The sequence below is a fragment of the Abramis brama genome (assembly GCF_963993115.1).
Source record: "Abramis brama genome assembly, chromosome: 17".
Classification (NCBI taxonomy): domain Eukaryota; kingdom Metazoa; phylum Chordata; class Actinopteri; order Cypriniformes; family Leuciscidae; genus Abramis; species Abramis brama.
Window position 1 is genome coordinate 4344130 of NC_139979.1, and position 19622 is coordinate 4363751.

General features: G+C 32.9%; 1 protein-coding gene across 1 annotated transcript; it reads right to left on the reverse strand.

The window, feature by feature from the left end:
* Positions 1 to 175: 175 nt before the first annotated feature.
* Positions 176 to 15605, reverse strand: slc6a20 (solute carrier family 6 member 20). Its single transcript, XM_084088621.1, has 11 exons — positions 15321 to 15605; positions 12212 to 12352; positions 12026 to 12117; positions 10875 to 11102; positions 9680 to 9790; positions 9360 to 9601; positions 7927 to 8089; positions 6561 to 6765; positions 5415 to 5574; positions 3848 to 4013; positions 176 to 755 (listed from the first exon to the last, which is right to left on the reverse strand). Exons 1-11 carry the CDS (start codon positions 15442 to 15444, stop codon positions 582 to 584), a joined length of 1806 nt encoding a protein of 601 aa, XP_083944747.1. The 5' UTR covers positions 15445 to 15605; the 3' UTR covers positions 176 to 581.
* Positions 15606 to 19622: the final 4017 nt, after the last annotated feature.

Consider the following 19622-nt stretch of genomic DNA (forward strand, 5'->3'; position numbering starts at 1 on the left):
ATAAAACATACAACTGATGTTTTGGCAAGAAATATATGACAATTATTATCAATAATTCACTGATATTCCTCAGAATGTTGATGTTTTATTACTCCAAATACACCACATCTTTCGCTCGCTCTATATACTATATATATATATATAAAAATAAAGAGCAAAAAATAATGAAATACAGGGGAAAACGTTCATTCATTTGTTCATTAGGCATCCAAAAAATTGTGATTTGACGTACAAAATTTTATTTACTACTAAAATAATACAAAAAGTTATTTACACATAGTTTTACACAATTTCATACTGTTTCGTACTACATTTACTGTAGTTCACAGTCCAGATATTCAGTGTTTGGAAATGTGTCTGCTGTTCATATAATGTATAAATAGTTTTATTGTTGCCGTAAGAAAAGAAAAAAGTCCTTTTGATGAATCAGATTTTCAAATGTAAATGTAAAAATGTTTTAGCCCTAATAGTGTTCATAACACGAGGATGCATCAGTCAGATACAGAAATATATATATCGTTTCTCCAGCTCACAAAGTAAAAATGGTCCCAAACGTGTGTGTTTTCCACGAGTCTTTGAGTTCAGATGTCGGAGGACACTGTGTTGAGTGTTTGCGGAGGGACGGGTGTTCCTCTCTGCTTCCTCCGACAGAAGGCGTAGAGAGCCGAGAGCGGGACACAGCTGACCGAAGACACCAGCAGGAGAACGATGAAGACCTGCCCGTACACCGGATACTCCTTCACCACTGACTTACCCTGCGTCACAGAGGAGGGAAGAAACAAACAGTCTTTATCTAATCATTGCTTAGCTTTGAACCTACAACTGTTTGGTTATAAGACCATTTATTTTCATTTGACATTTTTATGATTTAAAGGATTAGTTCACCTCAAAATGAAAATTTCCTGATAATTTACTCACCCCAATGCCATCCAAGATATTCATGTCTTTCTTTCTTCAGTGGAAAATAAATTAAGTTTTTTGAGGAAAACATTTCAGGATTTTTCTCCACATAATGGACTTCGATGGCAACCAGAATGTTGAAGTTCAAATCAATGCAGTTTCAAAGTGCTCTGCATGATCCCGGTCGAAAAATAAGGGTCTTATCTAGCGAAATGGTCGGTCATTTTCTAAAAAAATAAAATTAAAATTTATATACTTTTTAACCACAATTGTTCGTCTTGTGCTGGTCTGCGACGCGCCACGTATTACGTCATCACGTTGGAAAGGTCACGAAAAAAAAGAAAATAATAATAATAAATTAAAACTAGGGCTGTGAAACGATTAATCGCATCCAAAATAAAAGTTTGTGTTCACATAATATATGTGTGTGTACTGTGCATAATTATTTTGTATATATAAATACACACACATGCATGTATATACTTAAGATTTTTTTTTTATTTATACATAAAATATTTATATATAATACAAATTATATATACAGTATATTTAAGCAAATATTTCTTAAATATATACATGCATGTGTGTGTATTTATATATACAAAATAATTATGCACAGTACACACTCATATATTATGTGAACACAAACTTTTATTTTGGATGCGATTAATCACGATTAATCATTTCACAGCCCTAATTAAAACAAAGATGTCGGATGATTTTGAAGTTGGAGGAGAAAATGAGATGGAATCGCAGACCAGCACAAGACGAACAATTGTGGTTAAAAAGTATATACATTTTTTTTTTTTTTTTTTTTTTAGAAAATGACTTGTTTGATCGTTTCGATCGTTGATCGAAAATGATCGTTTCGCTAGATCATTCCCCAGCTGGGATCATGCAGAGCCCTTTGAAGCACTTCAGAGACCCTTTGAAACTGCATTGATTTGAACTTCAACATTCTGGTTGCCATTGAAGTCCATTATGTGGAGAAAAATCCTGAAATGTTTTCCTCAAAAAACTTAATTTATTTTCCACTGAAGAAAGAAAGACATGCATATCTTGGATGGCATTGGGGTGAGTAGTTTATCAGGAAATTTTCATTTTTTAGGTGAACTAATTCTTTAACCCTTTCATGTACAGAGGTCACTACAGTGGACGGCTATCTCAAAAAGCACTTTCTTGCATTTGCATGAGTTTTGATCCACAGTTGTACCTTGAGAGATCTCTGATGGAATCACGTCCTCATGTTCTGATATCAAAGATACACGAAGTTCAACTTGTATGAAGTTTTCGCATGATTTTATATAATTTTATTGATTGGTTTGTTAAACACACAATATTGCTGTGTTATTACTGTATTATGTTTAATACAGTATATCCTAGGTTTAAATCATAAACGCATGCTGTTCATTAAAGTGGACATTTCAAATCTTGTTTTTCAGAGCAATAAAAACACACAGGAAAAAAAAATCCTGACTGAGGTTATCATAATTCATGCATGAAAGGGTTAACTAGCCTAACTTGTAGTAAGAGTTTATTGGAAACTAAATTTTACATTTTTATGATTTAATTTAATTGGGTACCACTTGACAATAAGGTCTCATTTGTTAACATTAGTTGATGTATTAACTAACATGAACTAACCATGAGCAATAGGCTACATTTATTTCTGTATTTATTCATCTTTGTTAATGTTATTAATAAAAATCCAGCCGTTCATTGTTTGTTCATGTTAGTTCACAGTGCATTAACTAATGTTAACAAATACAACTTTTGATTTTTATAATGTATTAGTAAATGTTGAAAATAACATTAACAAAGATTAATAAATGCTGTAGAAGTGCAGTTCATTATTAGTTCATATTAACTAAAGTAGTTTACTAATGAAACCTTATTGTAAAGTGTTATTTATTTTAAGTAAGTTTAATTTTTTTAATTTTACAGTTTTATAATTTAAGTAATTCTTAGTAAGTGTTATATTTTGATTGTTTGTATTTTAGAATTATTTATTTTCATTTAAAAAATTTATAATGAATGTAATTGTAAGTGTTTTTATTGTTTTTATTTTAAAATTATTTTAATTTTACATTTTCACGATTTAATTTATTTTACTAAGGGTTTTATTTTGATTCTTTTCATTTTAAAATTATTTATTTTTATTTTACATTTTTATAATTTAAGTACATTTTAGTAAGTGTTTTCATTTTACATTTCCATGATTTAATTAATTTCTACTAAGTGTTTTAGGTAACACTTTACAATTAGTTAACATTAGTGAACTACTTTAGTTAACATGAACTAATAATGAACTGCACTTCTACAGCATTTATTAATCTTTGTTAATGTTAATTTCTACATTTACTAATACATTATAACAACATTATGTTGTCTTTGTTAACATTAGTAAATGCACTGTGAACTAACATGAACAAACAATGAACAGCTGGATTTTTATTAATAACATTAACAAAGATTAATAAATACAGTAACAAATGTATTGCTCATTGTTAGTTCATGTTAATACTGTACATTAACTCATGTTAACAAATGAAACCTTATTGTAAAGTGTTACCGTGTTTTATTTTGATTGTTTTTATTTATTTATTTTAAAATTCATGTTACATTTTTATAATTTATGTAATTTTTACTAAGTAGTTTATTTGAATTGTTTTTCATTTAAAAAATATATATTTTCAGTTGACATTTTTATAATTTAACATGATTTCATTTATTTTTATAAGTTTTATTTTGATTGTTTTATTTAAAAAAATATTTTTCATTTTACATTTTCATGGTGTAATCCATTTTTAGCCTGTGGTTTATTTTGATATTTCTTTCGATTTTACATTTGTATTGTTTCATTTTTCATTTGCACGATTTAATTCAATGTCAGTTTGTCATCCACTCCTAAATGCCCTGGAGTTTCCCAGTTTGACCCGTGCCGTACCAGATCTTTGTCCCAGGCCTGATAGGTCGGTGTCCCGCCCCGGATGTAGTTAATGATGTAGAAGATGAAGAGGCTGATGAGGAGTACGGGACTGATCACGGCCCACATCAGCTTCCAGTACCAGTTCGGCCGATGCCCCAACATGTCCTCGATGTCTTTCTCAAACCTGTGGAAGATGAACAACAATAAATCAAACATCAAAATCATCAGAGACATGAAAATCTGTGCTTTTTTAAAACTGAATAATTGTTTCCTTTTTTAGTTTTACAAGGTTCAAAGAAGAACAAATAACAAAGTTAGCATAGGCAATATTTTATTTATCTCATATTGCATTCATGTATGTTTGGCTTTCAGTCATACTTCATCAGTCCAAACTATATTAAGGGTTAAATACAAGTATTTGAAAGCGCATGGATCATACAAGACAAAGACATTTCTTAGGCCACTTATGGGCACAACATTTTATATTGGGTCTGAATAAATAAATAAAAAATATTACTTGCTAACAATTCTTCATTATTCATTAATTCTTAATTACTCCAACAATATTTAGTTGGAGGATAGTGATCACTATTTTTACTGGCTGCAAGTATTATATAAGAAAATATCTGTCTTTCCTGGTTATTTTTGTAGAAGAAATGGGGATTATAAAAACCTGATTATGCTTTTCCATACAAATATCCTCCAACAGTCGAATTCACGACGCAAAAATTCAATTCTTCTTTCAATTCATGAGTGTCAATTTTCAGTTCAGGAATCCCAGCTAGCAAAAATATATTATTAAAGTTGTAAAAACGTTATTTCGGAATGCTCTCTGAAAGAAATATATCATTTTTTGAAAATGTTTTAAAAAGGCTTTTTCTTGGTTATGCGAATGTAAAGAGAACATTCCATTTCTCAAACGTTTGTTACTTTTGAATGTTCTCTGAAATTCCAAAACAAGTAACATTAAAAAAACGTTACATGAACGTCCAACTAAATGTTTCATGTTTTGTTCCGTGAATGATGTATAAATAATGTTTTTGTGCTGAACATTATTAATGACCAGATAACTTTGCATGAATGTTTTATAAACGTTACTGGAAGAATGTTTGTTAAAAATGTACTGAATTGCTTAAATTCAACACTTTAAAAACTGTTTTGTTTGTTTTCCATCAAGCGTTCTCAGTTCAGGAATTTCCTAAATGAACATGCATGTATGAAAAACAACCATAATAACCAGCATTATTATAATCCTCAAAGAGTTTTAAACTGTGCAGAGCTTATGAACACATTTACAGATGATTATGTGACGTACAGTGAAGAATTACGAGAAACAGTAAGAATATTATGAGTTTAAATGCTGCAGACTTTAGCCCTGACGATTATAAAAGACAGATGCTTTTTTAATCATGAAAATGTAAAATATTAATTTTGACCTTCTGAGGTTGGAAGGATTCCTGAAAGAAACTGCATTTACTGAAAATGAAATGCTTTGTAAGAGTTTTGCACCCTACTTTGTGCTTTTAAAGTGAATTCAGCCCTCATGATTGGAGCCTGTAAAGTAAAGAGTCATTGAGTTTCTCACCTTCTCAATCCATAGATGTAACACACACTGATGACTTCAATGAGGACGATGAAGAGCAGAGAAAACGTTGCGGCGTATTCATTGAAGATGGTGAACCAGTAGTTGCCCGAACGGCTGGTGAAGCCGAAACCCAGAAGAAAGCAGAGAAGACACACCAGACCTGGCAGAAACCAGAGGAAAACTATCAGAAAGCAGACTAGACCTGAGAGAAGCGCTCATGAAACACATATACCGCTGAACACACATGATTTCACTTAGGAATTAGAAAGAGGCAGAAATATAAAGAGCATATGATCATAATTAAGCAAAAAAGTTTAGCGCGATTCTGTATAATTGCCCCTGCCAAACAAACAAACGTATAAACAAACAAACATATAAACAAAAAAAAAACATCAAACAATATATTGTGTAAAGTAAATAAATAGATGAATGAATGAATGAATGAATAATTAAGTAACATCGAGAATATTGGGATGGTTTTGTAATACAAATAAAATAAAAATAATAAATAAATAATTAATTAATAAATTAACTTCACGAAAACTGGGACAGCTTCGTAATACAAATAAAAAAACAAAACAAAAAAACCCAGAATGAATTAATTAATTAATGAGAAATTAAGCAACATCAAGAATATTCAGATGGTTTTGTAATACAAATTACAAATACATAAATAAAAAGATGAATGAATGAATTAACATTGGGATAGTTTTGTAATACAAAAAAATACAATAAAAAAATAAATATATATATATATATATATATATATATATAAACCAAAAATAGATGAATTATGGACTGCATGATATGAATGAATGAACAAAAGATGGGATGGTTTTGTGATGCAGGCTCATAAAAAAAAAAAAATGTAATATAATATTTACTAAAATTTCACTACAAAAATTTGAAATATTATCATTTTACTTAATCAGCTAAGCCGACAAGGTTTTCACCTGACAGACAGTGATCTAACAGTGGTCACATATCAGCCATCAGCATAGCTGCCGTTAAACCAGTTCAAACTACATTATTGACCAGTACAAGGCAAGTTTAGTGCGCGTTCATGCTGGGTTCTGCTGGTCAAGCTGCAGTGATACACACCTTAACCAGCTCGTTCCAGTGACACACCAGCTGCATCCTTCTTACCGTTGATGGTCTCGTTGCTGAGTGTGCGTGACAGAAACTTGAGGTCTCCCAGTGGAGTGATAATGGCCGTGACGTTTCCCAGCATGCTCCCCATCCCTAACAGCAGCAGCATGACGAAGTACAGCACAGACCACAGCTGAGACAGAGGCATGTTCTTAATGGCCTCACTGTACACGATGAACGCCAGACCGGTGCCCTCCACCGCCTGCGCACACACACACGCACGCACACACACACGGACGCACGTGCGCCCGCACACATGCACGCACGCACACACACACACACACACACACACACACACATTTACAATTAGAATGCATCCTTGATGAATAAAAGTATTAATTTCTCTCTCTCTTTTTTAATCTTACCACAAATGTTTGAATGTTATCATTGTTTCCAAATGTAAATCAGCAGTTTTCAACATGGATCATTATAAGAAATGTTTTATTTTTATAAGAAAGGCAAATCAGCATATTGGAATGTTTTTTGAAGGATCATGTGACACTGGCGTAATGATGCTGAAAATTTAGCTTTGATCAAAATTTGACAGGTACTGTATTGTATCGCTACACAGCGATTTTTACACTAAGAGTTAGGGTTAGGGTTAACCAAAGACTGACAAGTTTACCATATAAAGTTTATAAGTAATTGTTTTTTTTATATATATATATCTGTTTTGTATTGTTTGTATGGTATGTTTCTGCTACATTGTATCACTTTATTTATGTTTTTTCTCTGAAAAATATTTATACAAATATATTTTTACCACCCATATTGACATTTTTTATATTTTGGAATATATTTAAAAATATATCTGAAAACATATTTTTCTGCTGTATGGGCAAGGTCGATTTACAAGGGAATAGGAGAAAAGAAAAACAAATAGAAAAAGTGGACAAAGAGTAAACAGAGTGAACAAAAATACAAATATAGAGAGAGTAATAAGTAAGCCTAACACTGTAAAAAATTATTTTCATGATTTGTTATCACAACTTTTAATCTTTTGTCAAATCAACTTAGATAATTAATGTGGTTCAGATAACATAATAATTTGAGTTTCTAGTTATTAAACCAATCTCTTTGTTGTATTAACTCAATATTTTATTTTCAATGAACTCAAAATTTTAAGGCAACCAGGTAACTTACTTCTTTAAGTTAAACCAACAATAATTTTTTACAGTGTAAAATAAAATAAAATAAAATAAAATAAAATAAAATAAAATAAAATAAAATAAAATAAAATAAAATAAAATAAAGCAGAAATAGATATATAAAATTCTGACAGTAAATTGGCCAGTCATTGATCACTGTCGCTGTGTAATGTGGACAGTGATCTCCTGATGCGGTGATAAACAGCTCAGTTTACCGTGTCCAGTTCCGCCTCTAGACTGCACTCTTCGATCTTTGAAGCGATGGCTGCAAACCTCTCAGGATGAGTGAAGTTCAAATGACTGATCCAAGAGCTGATGTTCTCAACGCTGATGGTGTCCTCAGACAGATCGAAGGTGTTGAGCAGTAACAGCCTCATCCTGGATCAACAGAAAATGCTTTCTGAAAACTGATCTGAAGAGCTTCCTTGGGAAATTACAAGAGTTTCATCTACATTGTTTATTGAGCAGATAACACTCATATTACATAAATTGTCTGTGTACTTTTTTTGGATGTTAAAATACTTTCTTGTATCACAATTTGATGTTCAGAGTCCCAGATGTCTTTCCGTGCTCACGGGCAAAGGAGTATTTGAAATTATTTATTTATTTTATTTTTTTACTTTTGTCCGACTCAGTTTAAGACGATATTTTGATTCCCCAAATTAAAACAAGCACGTTTACAGGGATATTCAGATGCATGTTCACATTTAAACATCATATTCAGAATAAGGCTGCAACCTGAATTTGAACAGAATTTTGTGTGCATGTAAACACACCCTAGTGGAAAAAAACTTTATTATTTAAAATACATTTATTTCATACTAAGTATAATACAAATCCATTAACATATCGCTTGAGACTTACTGATATTAATATTATAATACATTTTTTGGAGTAGCCTACTTCTTCATTGCACAATGCACATTTCATAATATTAAGCCTAAAATGTGTTTAATATCACTATTAGTAAGGATAGTATGATCTCTGTATAATATCTTTAAATGCAAGATATTTAAAGTGTACCTGAAGTATACTTGCAATAGTTCCACTTTAGCACAACCAAATATACTTAAGTAGGTCTATATCTTTATAGCAAAATTAGTTGTTCAGATTTAGAAGACTTTAAGCATATCAATTTACTATACCAAAAGTACAATAGCTGGGTACATTTATTAAATAAGTACATCAATATTTAAAGGTATTTCTAGTGTACTTATATTAAAATCTATGTGAAAAACATTTATTATTCTATTTATTTTTCACTAGGGCAGTGAATGAGTCCAATGACAGATGAGGGGAGTGTTTTATAGGAAACCTATTTGAAAACCATCATTATTGTTGCAGATTTCATGACATGTTCTTCTTTTTCCAGAGAGTTCTGTGAATAAGTGATGGATGAATAGTTTCCATATAATGTCATAAACATTCTGAAAGACGTTTTCTGAAACAAGCTTAAAGATAAACTTAGAGAAGCCAAGAGATCATAAAATGAACCGACTGCCAGCATTCAGTTTAATGTTTGATGGAATAAAATAATGAGAGAACGATCATTCATTCTGCACATGTTTGTTAATCTCTCGATAAGATCACAGAATTACTAAACCTGATGTTCAAACTCACATATGTCAGAACATCGCTGGCGTCTCACCTTTCCAAACAGCTTTCGTAGTTGAAGGTGGCTTTGAAGCCGTAGATGGCGAAGGTCACGATGCTGGCGAACACAGACGTGCCGCTGTTAATGAGTGACACGACCACGGCCTGCCTCTCGAAGTTATTGTTGTGGTGGTTGTAACTGGCGAAGGCGATCAAAGAGCCGAAGCCCAAACCCAGAGAGAAGAAGATCTGAGTGGCAGCGTTGATCCATGTTTGAGGGTTTGCTAACTGCTCCAGCTAAACACACACGGGTTTAATGCACACTCAACTCTCAGAAATCAATGAAGAAGCAACCAATGATCTGGACTTTCTTACCTTGGGTGTGAACAAGTACTTGACTCCGTTCCAGGCCCCGTGTAGAGTGACACCACGGATCAGATAGATGATCAGAACCACATATGGAAACGTAGCTGTAAAATACACGACCTGTGGAGGAAGGTCAACGGTACAACGGGTTGGAACTAAATGAAATGAGTAAATTAGCTGGTTTCTCTAGTAGTATATTTAGTATTATTATTTTAAAATATTCCTGTGATCAAAGCATCATGTCTTCAGTGTCACATGATCCTTCAGAAATCATTCTAAAATGCTGATTTGGTGCTAAAGAAACATTTCTGATTATCATCAATGTTAAACACAGTTGTGCTGCTTCTTATTTTTGTGGGAACTGATTTTCTGGGATTCATTGATGAATATAAAGTTCAAAAGAACAGCATTTATTATCAATAGAACTTTCTATTTCTAAATTTCTTTATTGTCTTTTTTTAATCAATTTAATGTGCCTTTGCTAAATAAAAGTACAATTTATTTTTTTCTCTTCTTTTCTTTTTTTAAATCTTGCTTACCCCAAACTTTAGAATGGCAGTGTATTATCTTTTCTTTTTTTTTTAAATACATATTTTTTTTAAATATATATATAAAAATAGAGCAGCTAAAACTGTTTTCAACATTGATAATAATAAGAAATTATCTTAGAAGGATTTCTGAAGGATCATGTGACGCTGAAGACTGAAGTAATGATGCTCAAAATTCAACTTAGAAAGGAAAATTACATTTTAAAATATATATTTTTAAAAAAATATTTAATTTAAATTGTAATAATATTTCAAAGTATTACTGTTTTTACTGTATTTTTGATCAAATAAATGCAGCCTTGATGAGATTAAGAGACTTCTTTCAAAAACTTTCAAAAACCTTAATGTTTGCAAACTTTTGACCTGACCGGTAGTGTGTACATATATATATATATACCATCATACACACTAACACACACATACACATACATATGTATGTGTGTGTGTGTGTGTGTGTGTGTGTGATTATGATGATTTATGAAGTGAAATCCGACAATTAAACTATAAAAACAAACCTTTCAAAAGATCATAATTAGTCAATTCAAAAACATATGAATCCATTTCAATGTTTGATGTTAAGGATGTTCTGTTTACTTCTGTACAACAGACGTTTTTGGTGTTCGTCACCAGTTGAGAATCAGACGGTTTAGTCTCACCATTCCGGTAGATTTGACCCCTCGGACGATGAACAGGTAGACGATGATCCAGGCCAGCAGGAGACACAGCGCCTGGCCCATGTGAATGCCTCCGTTCTCATCGATGGAGGACGAGATGTTCAGCGTCTCGCGGAAGAAGAAGTACTGTGTGGGTGAAGCCACCTCACACTCCTCCAGATACCCCGTCCGGTTACTGTTGACGGGACACTCGGCCCAGGGCAGCACTGACTGCAGACGCATTAACACCACAAGACGTTTATGAGCCACAGATCCAGGACAACAACTTCATCAAGATCATACTCATTATAGTTCCACTTGAGTCAAGCAAATCTTTTCAGAAATGAATTACGAGCTACTAAGAAAAAGTTCTCATTTTAGTTTTACTCTTCAACACTGAATAGATTTTAAGATTTTAGATTATTTTGCCATTTTCTGCATAAGTAACAAAGTTTAGTTTGGTTTACACATCAAAAAGTGATTTTCTTGTCTCGTTTTCCAGTACAAATATTCTTTACTGAAGATACATTTACTTAAGATGCAAAATAACAGTCTTGTTTTGATAAAAGTTAAGTGATTGTTTATGCTTAAAATGAGAAATAATATCTAACTTATTTCAGATTATGCCATTGACTGATTTTTTTATTTAGTTTTAAACATAACATTGAGTTAACTTAATATTTTCCTTGTTTTAAGCATAAACAATCACTTAATTTTAATACATTTCTCCCAAAACGCATGTTATTTTGCATCTCAAATAAATGTATGTTGTAAGATTGTACTGGAAAGAATTTTGATGAATTTGATGATGCTTTTAGCTGTCAATAAAAGTGTAATCCACATTTGATTTTACAGTGAAAAATCCATTTTGCAGAATTAGCATAAAATGTTGGTTTTGACCATCGGCCTTCCTCATCTCTTTATATCAGCATTGGGATAATTGATAAGCCCATATATACTCTAAATGCTGGGTTGTTTTAACACAAATTTGGGTCAAATATGGACAAACCCAGCCATTGGGTTAAATTTTTTAATTAATTTTTTTAACCCAGTGTTTGACCTAAAATTGGGTTAAATCAACCCAGTGTTTTATAGAGTGTAAAAACATTATTCTCTTCATAGAAACATCTACATTTATTTTTCAGTAAACTAACCTGAAATGAATGGAAGAGATACCAGAAGCTCCAGGCGTTGATGACGTTGTAGTACAGACACAAGTACATGGAGGTCACAACACTGGCAATGCCTGAACAATGCATGTACAGATGAGGATGATAAAGGATGATATCTGATCATTTTATGGCATTAAATGTCTTGTAAGTGAAGTACGGGACACTGACCCAGTCCACCCAGATACGGGCTGATGGCGGTCCACGCTCCGATGCTGCCCAGACGCATCTTCTGCCCGATGGCCAGCTCCATGCAGAACAGAGGAATCCCCTCCAGAACCAGCATCAGCAGATACGGGATCAGAAACCCACCTGGAGAAATACAAACACACATTAAAAAAAAGGTCACTTTAAAGTCAGCATAAAACGGAAGTTGCGATCGTCTTTCCTTCCCTATTGTGACGTATATTTAAGTCAAGTGGCTTTTGGAACAAGAAAAATTATATTGGGGAATTGAATGGATGGTTGTGGTTTGCTATTGGTTGATCTTATGTGATTGACAGGTGGCCCCGCCCTCGCGCCAGCAAACGCATCATCAGAGAAGAGATGTTGCTGCAAGAGGGAGGAGTTAATTTGATTAGAGATTACAAGGGTAACATGCATTAAAAAAAAAAAGTGATGTGCATGGATAAATCATTGAGAATAAATATGACAATATTTCATAAAAAAATAAGAACTTTGATTTCATGGTGACTAACCAGTAGCCTTCTAGAGCTCTTTATCTCTCTTTATCTCTCTTTATCTCTCTTTATCAACACCTATTTCATCATTGTGTGGCTTCATGAGGACTAAAGGACTAAAACTTATCAATGTAAAACTATAAAAAAAAAAAAAAATGTTTTCATTAGCTGAAATGAAAATAAACATTACCTGAAATAAAATAAAATAAAAATAAATAAAAACTTTAAACATATTTTATTTCAGCTAGTTTCCAAGGCAACATTTCTAATTTTCATTTAGGTTAAGTTAAAGTTCTAAAATAACTCGCATTAAATAAACTAAAATGTCATATAAACTATATAGACATAATAAAAATGAAAAAAAAAACTAAATCACACTAAAATTTACTACAATTTTAACTAAATTAAAAAAATAAATTATATATATATATATATATATATATATATATATATATATATATATAAATATATATATATATATATATATAAAGAAAAACTTTAATACCATATTTGTGATACTAAAATAGCACTGGATGGATTTCATGCATTTTTTACCAGAGAATTTCCATGACTTTTTCAGCCATTTGTATAATTCACTTTAACAAATCAGTTTATAGAGACCTAAGCATATTTCAGGAATTTATAGATACAGATTATAAAGTTGGTTATTATTCATGAAATCGCCATTTTGAAATTACTTTCATAATATGAAATTTGAAATAATTTAAAAACATGCAAATTCTAGATGCATTTATGTCATGCAAAATGTGATTACTAAGAACATTTCATTACTGAAAATCATGTTAGGTACATTCCGTGTTATTTGTAGGCTACAGTGTAAATTTGAGCACTTTGGAGGTTGAGCAGCTCTAACTCGCTCTAATCCTCACAGGAAAACAGGATTACTCTGGATCATAAGGGAATTTTGGAATATTTGACAGCATCATGCAAATCAGCAGTGACTGACTGCGCATAACATATCCTTTACGTTTGTACTTTGATCGCATTGCTAAACGGTAAACAGAATATTTGTGAATTGTTATTCAGGAGATGCTCCTCAAAGATGCACTGAATGCATAACCAGAGACGTTTAGCAGACGAATGAAACGGAGGAGAAATGTTAATCAGTTTTCTGTCAGATGAATCTAGAAGAGCCTCGGCTAAAGTAAAGCAGGAATCTCAGCTTGACTTTCCGCTTCCACACACAATTCCCACACTAAATCTGACCGTAGAACAGCTGATATGTGCTGAGAATCTGGATGAGACGCCCAATGAAGTCGGGGACGATAAAACTCTTGACGAGAACACTGACTTTCTGCACAAACAAGTGAAGAGACAAATATATCTAAGAACTACTAAAACACTTACTTCACTAATCTAACACTTATCTTACTGCAATTTCATTCAAAGAAAATTGAAAAATTGAAAAGACCTGCATGATCTCTCTCTCTCTCTCTCTCTCTCTCACACACACTTGTTTTTATATCTGTATGTAGACTCTCCATGGACGTGATTTATTTTATTGTACAAACTGTATATTCTATCCCCCTACACTTGACCAAATGAGTGTGTGTGTGTGTGTGTGTGTGTGTGTGTGTTCGTGTGTTCTTGTTTAAGGACCAAATGTTTCAAAAACATTATGATTTATGATTTAATAACATAAAAAGACGCACTAGAAAATCTAAAGTAATTGCTATTAATTAATAATATATAGTAACAGCCACAGTGTAAAAAGTAAATATTGCCATTTTGGTACCACTTTATTTTACAGTGTCCTTGTTACATATGTTACATGTACTTACCATAGTAATACAGTAAATTATGCATAATTACATTCATCTAACCCTCAACCAAATTCTAATCCTACCCTAACCCTATAGTAAGTACATGTAGTTCATTAATATTACTCAGTACTTAAATATATAATTACACTGTAACAATGACACCTTAAAATAAAGTGTAACTGCATTTTTTTACTATTATGAACTATTTCTACCTGATCTGCTAGTGAAAAATCTTTTATTGATGTAATATATTCAGCTTGATTTAGTCCTATTTAATACAAATGAGCTCATTTAGACATGGCCACATTAAGTATTTTTTGCTCATTAAATTAAAGGCATAAGACGACTGACATCATGTTTTATCATACATCATTTCATTTTGTATGCATTGCAGTTAATACAGATCAAAATAACATCTTCATTTCATGTCCAAATGTTCAGACCTTTATAAAGAAGTTATTGAAGGGATTAAACTTGCATTGAAGAGCCATGCTTGTTTTTCCACATGCATCCCACTGGTAAGACACCCATGAGCATAATCACGGAGGATAACGATAATGACTACAGTGTAAAATACATAATCATCCAGGAAAAACTCTTTATACATACAGCTATTTTTTTTTTTTTTTACAAAGTAGAGTTGTTATTTATATTTCTAAGATTTAAAACAGCCAAAAAATAAAATAAAAACTCCCTTGGAAAGAAATATCAAATTCCACATATTTTGTTCTGTTGTTGTTATCAATGTCTCTGTCAATAACTAAACAATCTACACTGCAAGCATGAGGAGAAAAAGTAAAACACTAATCATCTTACCTCCTCCATGCATTTGGCAGAGATACGGAAAACGCCAGACGTTCCCAAGTCCCACTGCATAAGACACACATGCCAGGACAAACTGCATAGGACTGTCCCAGGACGGACGGGCTTCCTTGCTCATGATGATGATGATGATGATGATAATGTCCTTCCACACTGTCAGCTCGCACAGGAGGAGATCAGTCACACTGCACTCTGCAAACAGACAAATCCCCAGAGAACGACGGAGTCTGGGAATATTTCAAAGTCCAGTGTGCTAATGTGAAGTTAAACTTGGAGTGTAAAGTGGGAGTTTTCTAATGAAGCCGGAGGGAGGGACGGAAAGTTTCACTGGCGAGTTTATCTACGTAATTCAGGTGAATGTTTGATCATAGTGAGTTATCTCCTCAAACATTCATTATCGTCTTTTTATTGCAGTTTGTAAAGAGCCGAGTACTTTCAGTAAAGACACAGTAATTACAGACACTAGGCTTTAAAGGTGTTTTTATTCCATGCCTGTCTGTCGCTTCAATCTATATGTGTTGTACAAGTTTTAGCAGGTTTATCCACACTGTTAGACTTTGCCGCAATTTTACAGTTACTTACCGCAAAAAAGCCCAGTAAAATACCACTTATATTATTTACGGTTAAGTACTGTAATATGCACTGCATTATGGGTATTTCTTATGAAATTTACAGTAACTTACTGTATATTGAATTTACAGTACTTTACTGTTTACGCAAAAGCAGTAGTGCTACTGTAAATTATTTTTTGAAGTTTGTATATGCATATTGTATTTATGTTTTAGGCATTAAAATATCATATGATAATGTTTTATATTTTTCCCCCCATCTTGTTCTGCAGATGAAAATCATGAATCTGCATTCTCATTTTTAATTTTTGGATTATGAAACACTGGATGTTTAAAAGTTAAATAAAATAAATAATAAAAAATAAAAAATAAAAAAACACGTGGATGGAAGGATTTAAAATTAGTTCTTAGTGAGAGACCAGAGTAATTTTTATATTAGCATTTTCTCCAATAACAGAATAAATAAATAAATATATTGTACAATATATATGTAATAAATAGACCTAAATATGTACACAAATTCACAACTGGTTCCCATACAGGCAATATAAATTATATAAATGTTTTATATAAATTTTTATTTTATTTCAAATTAATATAAACTTCATATATAAAAACTTTGCTTACACCTCACAAAATTTAAATGATTGAATTTGTTTACACTGCAGGCCTTGATGCCCAATTCTGATTTGTTGGCTATATTCGATTTTTTTTTTTTGACCGTCCGTTTACACGTTCTTTCAATTGTGACCCATATCCGATTCATGTGTTTACAATTGCCATACTATCTGAAACATTGCGCATGCTTAAAGGGTTAAATTATCTTACACAGATGGACAAACATGCTTGATGCTAGCTTTGCGATGTATGCAAAGTTCGCCAAACATCACCATGATTATGAGGCGGAGGAGGACGAAAAGTGCCATCATGGCAGCCTGTGTATATGCTTCAGTTATTGTGTGCGAGAGAGATCTCAGGACTGGTGGGAGCATATTGTGGCGAGCTTTAACGAGAAGCAGTGGGTCCGAAATTTTAGGATGAGTAAGCCAACCTTTGATATGTTGTGTCAATGTTTGTCCACATTCCTCTCCTACGACGCTTCGACAGGCCATCCATCCCTTTGCGGATGCGCATCGGGGTTGCTCATGTCGGAGAGTTAGGAGAAGTAACCTAATGCCTCAGAAAATCCGATCAGCCTGTTTACATGACAGTCGCATTGGCACATATCCGATTTATATATGATTTATTTCCACATATGAATGAGGCCTGAAACCGATCTCGAAATATCTGAATGCATGTGTTGTTTTTTTTCTGTTTACACTATCATAGAACACATCCGATCTGTCACATATGAGCAAAAAATCAGAATTGGGTTACATTTCACTTGTAAACGAGGCCTTAGAGCTGTTACACTCTACATGAAAGGTCATTTTCAAAAATCCATAATAGGGGCACTTTAATTTTCCTTGCTTTTATTTTGTGATTATTTTAATTCCTTACTGTGTAAAGCACTTTTAATTGCCAAAGTGTATCAAGTGCTATATAAATAAAACTGCCTTGCCTAATGTTGCATCACAATAAATAAATAAAATGGATGTAATTGATTGTGAGAGTGAATAAAGAATATGCTGATGTACATGGACTCAAGATTAAATTCAATACCATTCATGTAAAATATAAATAATAAAATAGTGTAAAATGGGCATAATACTGTAAAATGAAATTGCGGTAAGGGCATCATACTGTAAAATGAAATTGCGGTAAGGGCATCTTACTGTAAAATGAAATTGCGGTAAGGGCATCTTACTGTAAAGTTAAATTGCAGTAAGGGCATCATACCTTAAAACACATTTACAGTAAGCTACTGTAAAGGGGAACTTACGGTAAGTTACTGGCAATAGTGCTGCCAGTAAGTTACCGCAAAAAATACGATAAAATGTCTAACAGTGCAGTTAAAATGTAAAATCTTGCTCTTCTTGAAAACTTTTGACTTGCATAAATATTTATGACATCATCCTGAACAACTTTTGTCCAATCAAATGCTCTAAAGAATGAGAATATCCCTCCCCTATAAAACCACCTGCACATGATGTCCAAGTGGTTATCATGATAGATTTGTTTATTTTAAAATTGTGTCTATTGTGGGCTTGTTGGTCACATGAAATAGACGTTTTGCATTTTAAGATAATGTGTCAAGTTTAAAACAGCTCAGAAAAAAAGTTCCATTCTGCGTCATTTTGGTAAAAATGTAAAATTAAAATAAATAAATATTCTTAAATAAAACACTTACACTTTGCAGAAATGCATTCTGGATTCTGTTAAATTTTTTGTACATTTTTTTAAAATAAAAACAAATCAAAGTAAAACACTTAACTGTGCAAAAATGCATTCTGTTCCATAAAACAATCATCCATGTGTCATGACTCCGGATGACAAAGGTCATACACACCTCAGACTTCTTTACCTTTAACCACTTAGACTGAGAATGCAAACACTGCTGGGAAACATCTTCAGGCTATAGGTGTGTGTGTGTCCTTTAATAATCAACTAATTGACAATAGTTGTGTACGTCATGTAGAGCTATATTGTGCTCCACATTTGACGTTTTGTATTTTCACAGGTGCGTGACCTTGATTACTTTATGAAATAAGAAAAAACTCGTCTGTTTTACACAATCAGCGTACGCAGTGAACATTATAAATATGATATGAATATGCATCACTAATATGCACTGCAGACGTGAGATGTATGAATCAGGCATTCGTTTTTAAATGCCTCTTTAAACATGCTTGACTTTTGTGGATGCAGCATCATGCAAGACCAAATGATGACATATATCAGGGATTCCCACACTGGCTTATGAGTTGATGAGAAGCTAATAATTAATTAAATCATAATACAAATAAAACAATTTTAAAATAAAAGTTAATCAAGATATTATATAGTATTAAAAAGATGGAATATTTTTTGTTTAACTGCATGTCATGTGACCACATTAACCATCGAAAAAGCATGTCAATGTGTTGTTAAATTATTGAAATATTAACTTAAAATCTCACAGGGACCTCAAGTAAATGTTTTAGCTCAAAGAGGTTCGGCCTGCAAATACTCACATACATACTTGCCATTATTTAACTAAAACCAAAACGATAAAAAACATTTTAATAAGAATAATAAAAACTATAAAAGTAGGCCTGGTCTATAAAATAGCCCAATTCTGCCAGAATAAAAAATGTCTGATAACTGGGGGGTTACTGAGATAAAGTGAGTAGGCCTAGTATTTGGCTTGTCACATCGGGAACAGACAAGAAAGGGAAACATTTCCCCAATGCAATGGAAGAGTTCAGTGACAGGTGCGTCCCATCTGCGGACGTCTCATAACGCACAATGTGACCGAAGCTTCCTTCATTGGAGGATCGCTGCAGGCGACACAGCTGTAAAACTGCATGCAAACTTGTTTTTCCACATGCATCCCACTGGTAGGACACCCAAACGCGTGTATTTGCTCCAGGAGTGACCCAGGTTTATTTGATGTCTCAGCAGCCTCACTGCTCGAGCCGCTCTGTCCCGCAGTGATGACGCCATCGTTGTTCTGGAACGGGAACAGAACATGAAGCCGCTCAACGGGAGGCACACACAAAAACGAGCACAGGAACACACACACACACACACACTCACCCGGGATATGCGAAGTGGAAGTGACTTTAAAGAACTGGCAAACATTCTT

Excerpts from the sequence above, each read along its gene's own strand:
- slc6a20 (XM_084088621.1), bottom strand. The coding sequence starts at position 15,444 with ATGAGCAAGGAAGCCCGTCCGTCCTGGGACAGTCCTATGCAGTTTGTC. Across the intron at positions 9,602-9,679 it reads AGTACTTGTTCACACCCAAG|CTGGAGCAGTTAGCAAACCC; the intron begins GTAAGAAAGTCC and ends GTGTGTGTTTAG. Across the intron at positions 756-3,847 it reads AGGCCTGGGACAAAGATCTG|GGTAAGTCAGTGGTGAAGGA; the intron begins GTACGGCACGGG and ends TCTGTGACGCAG.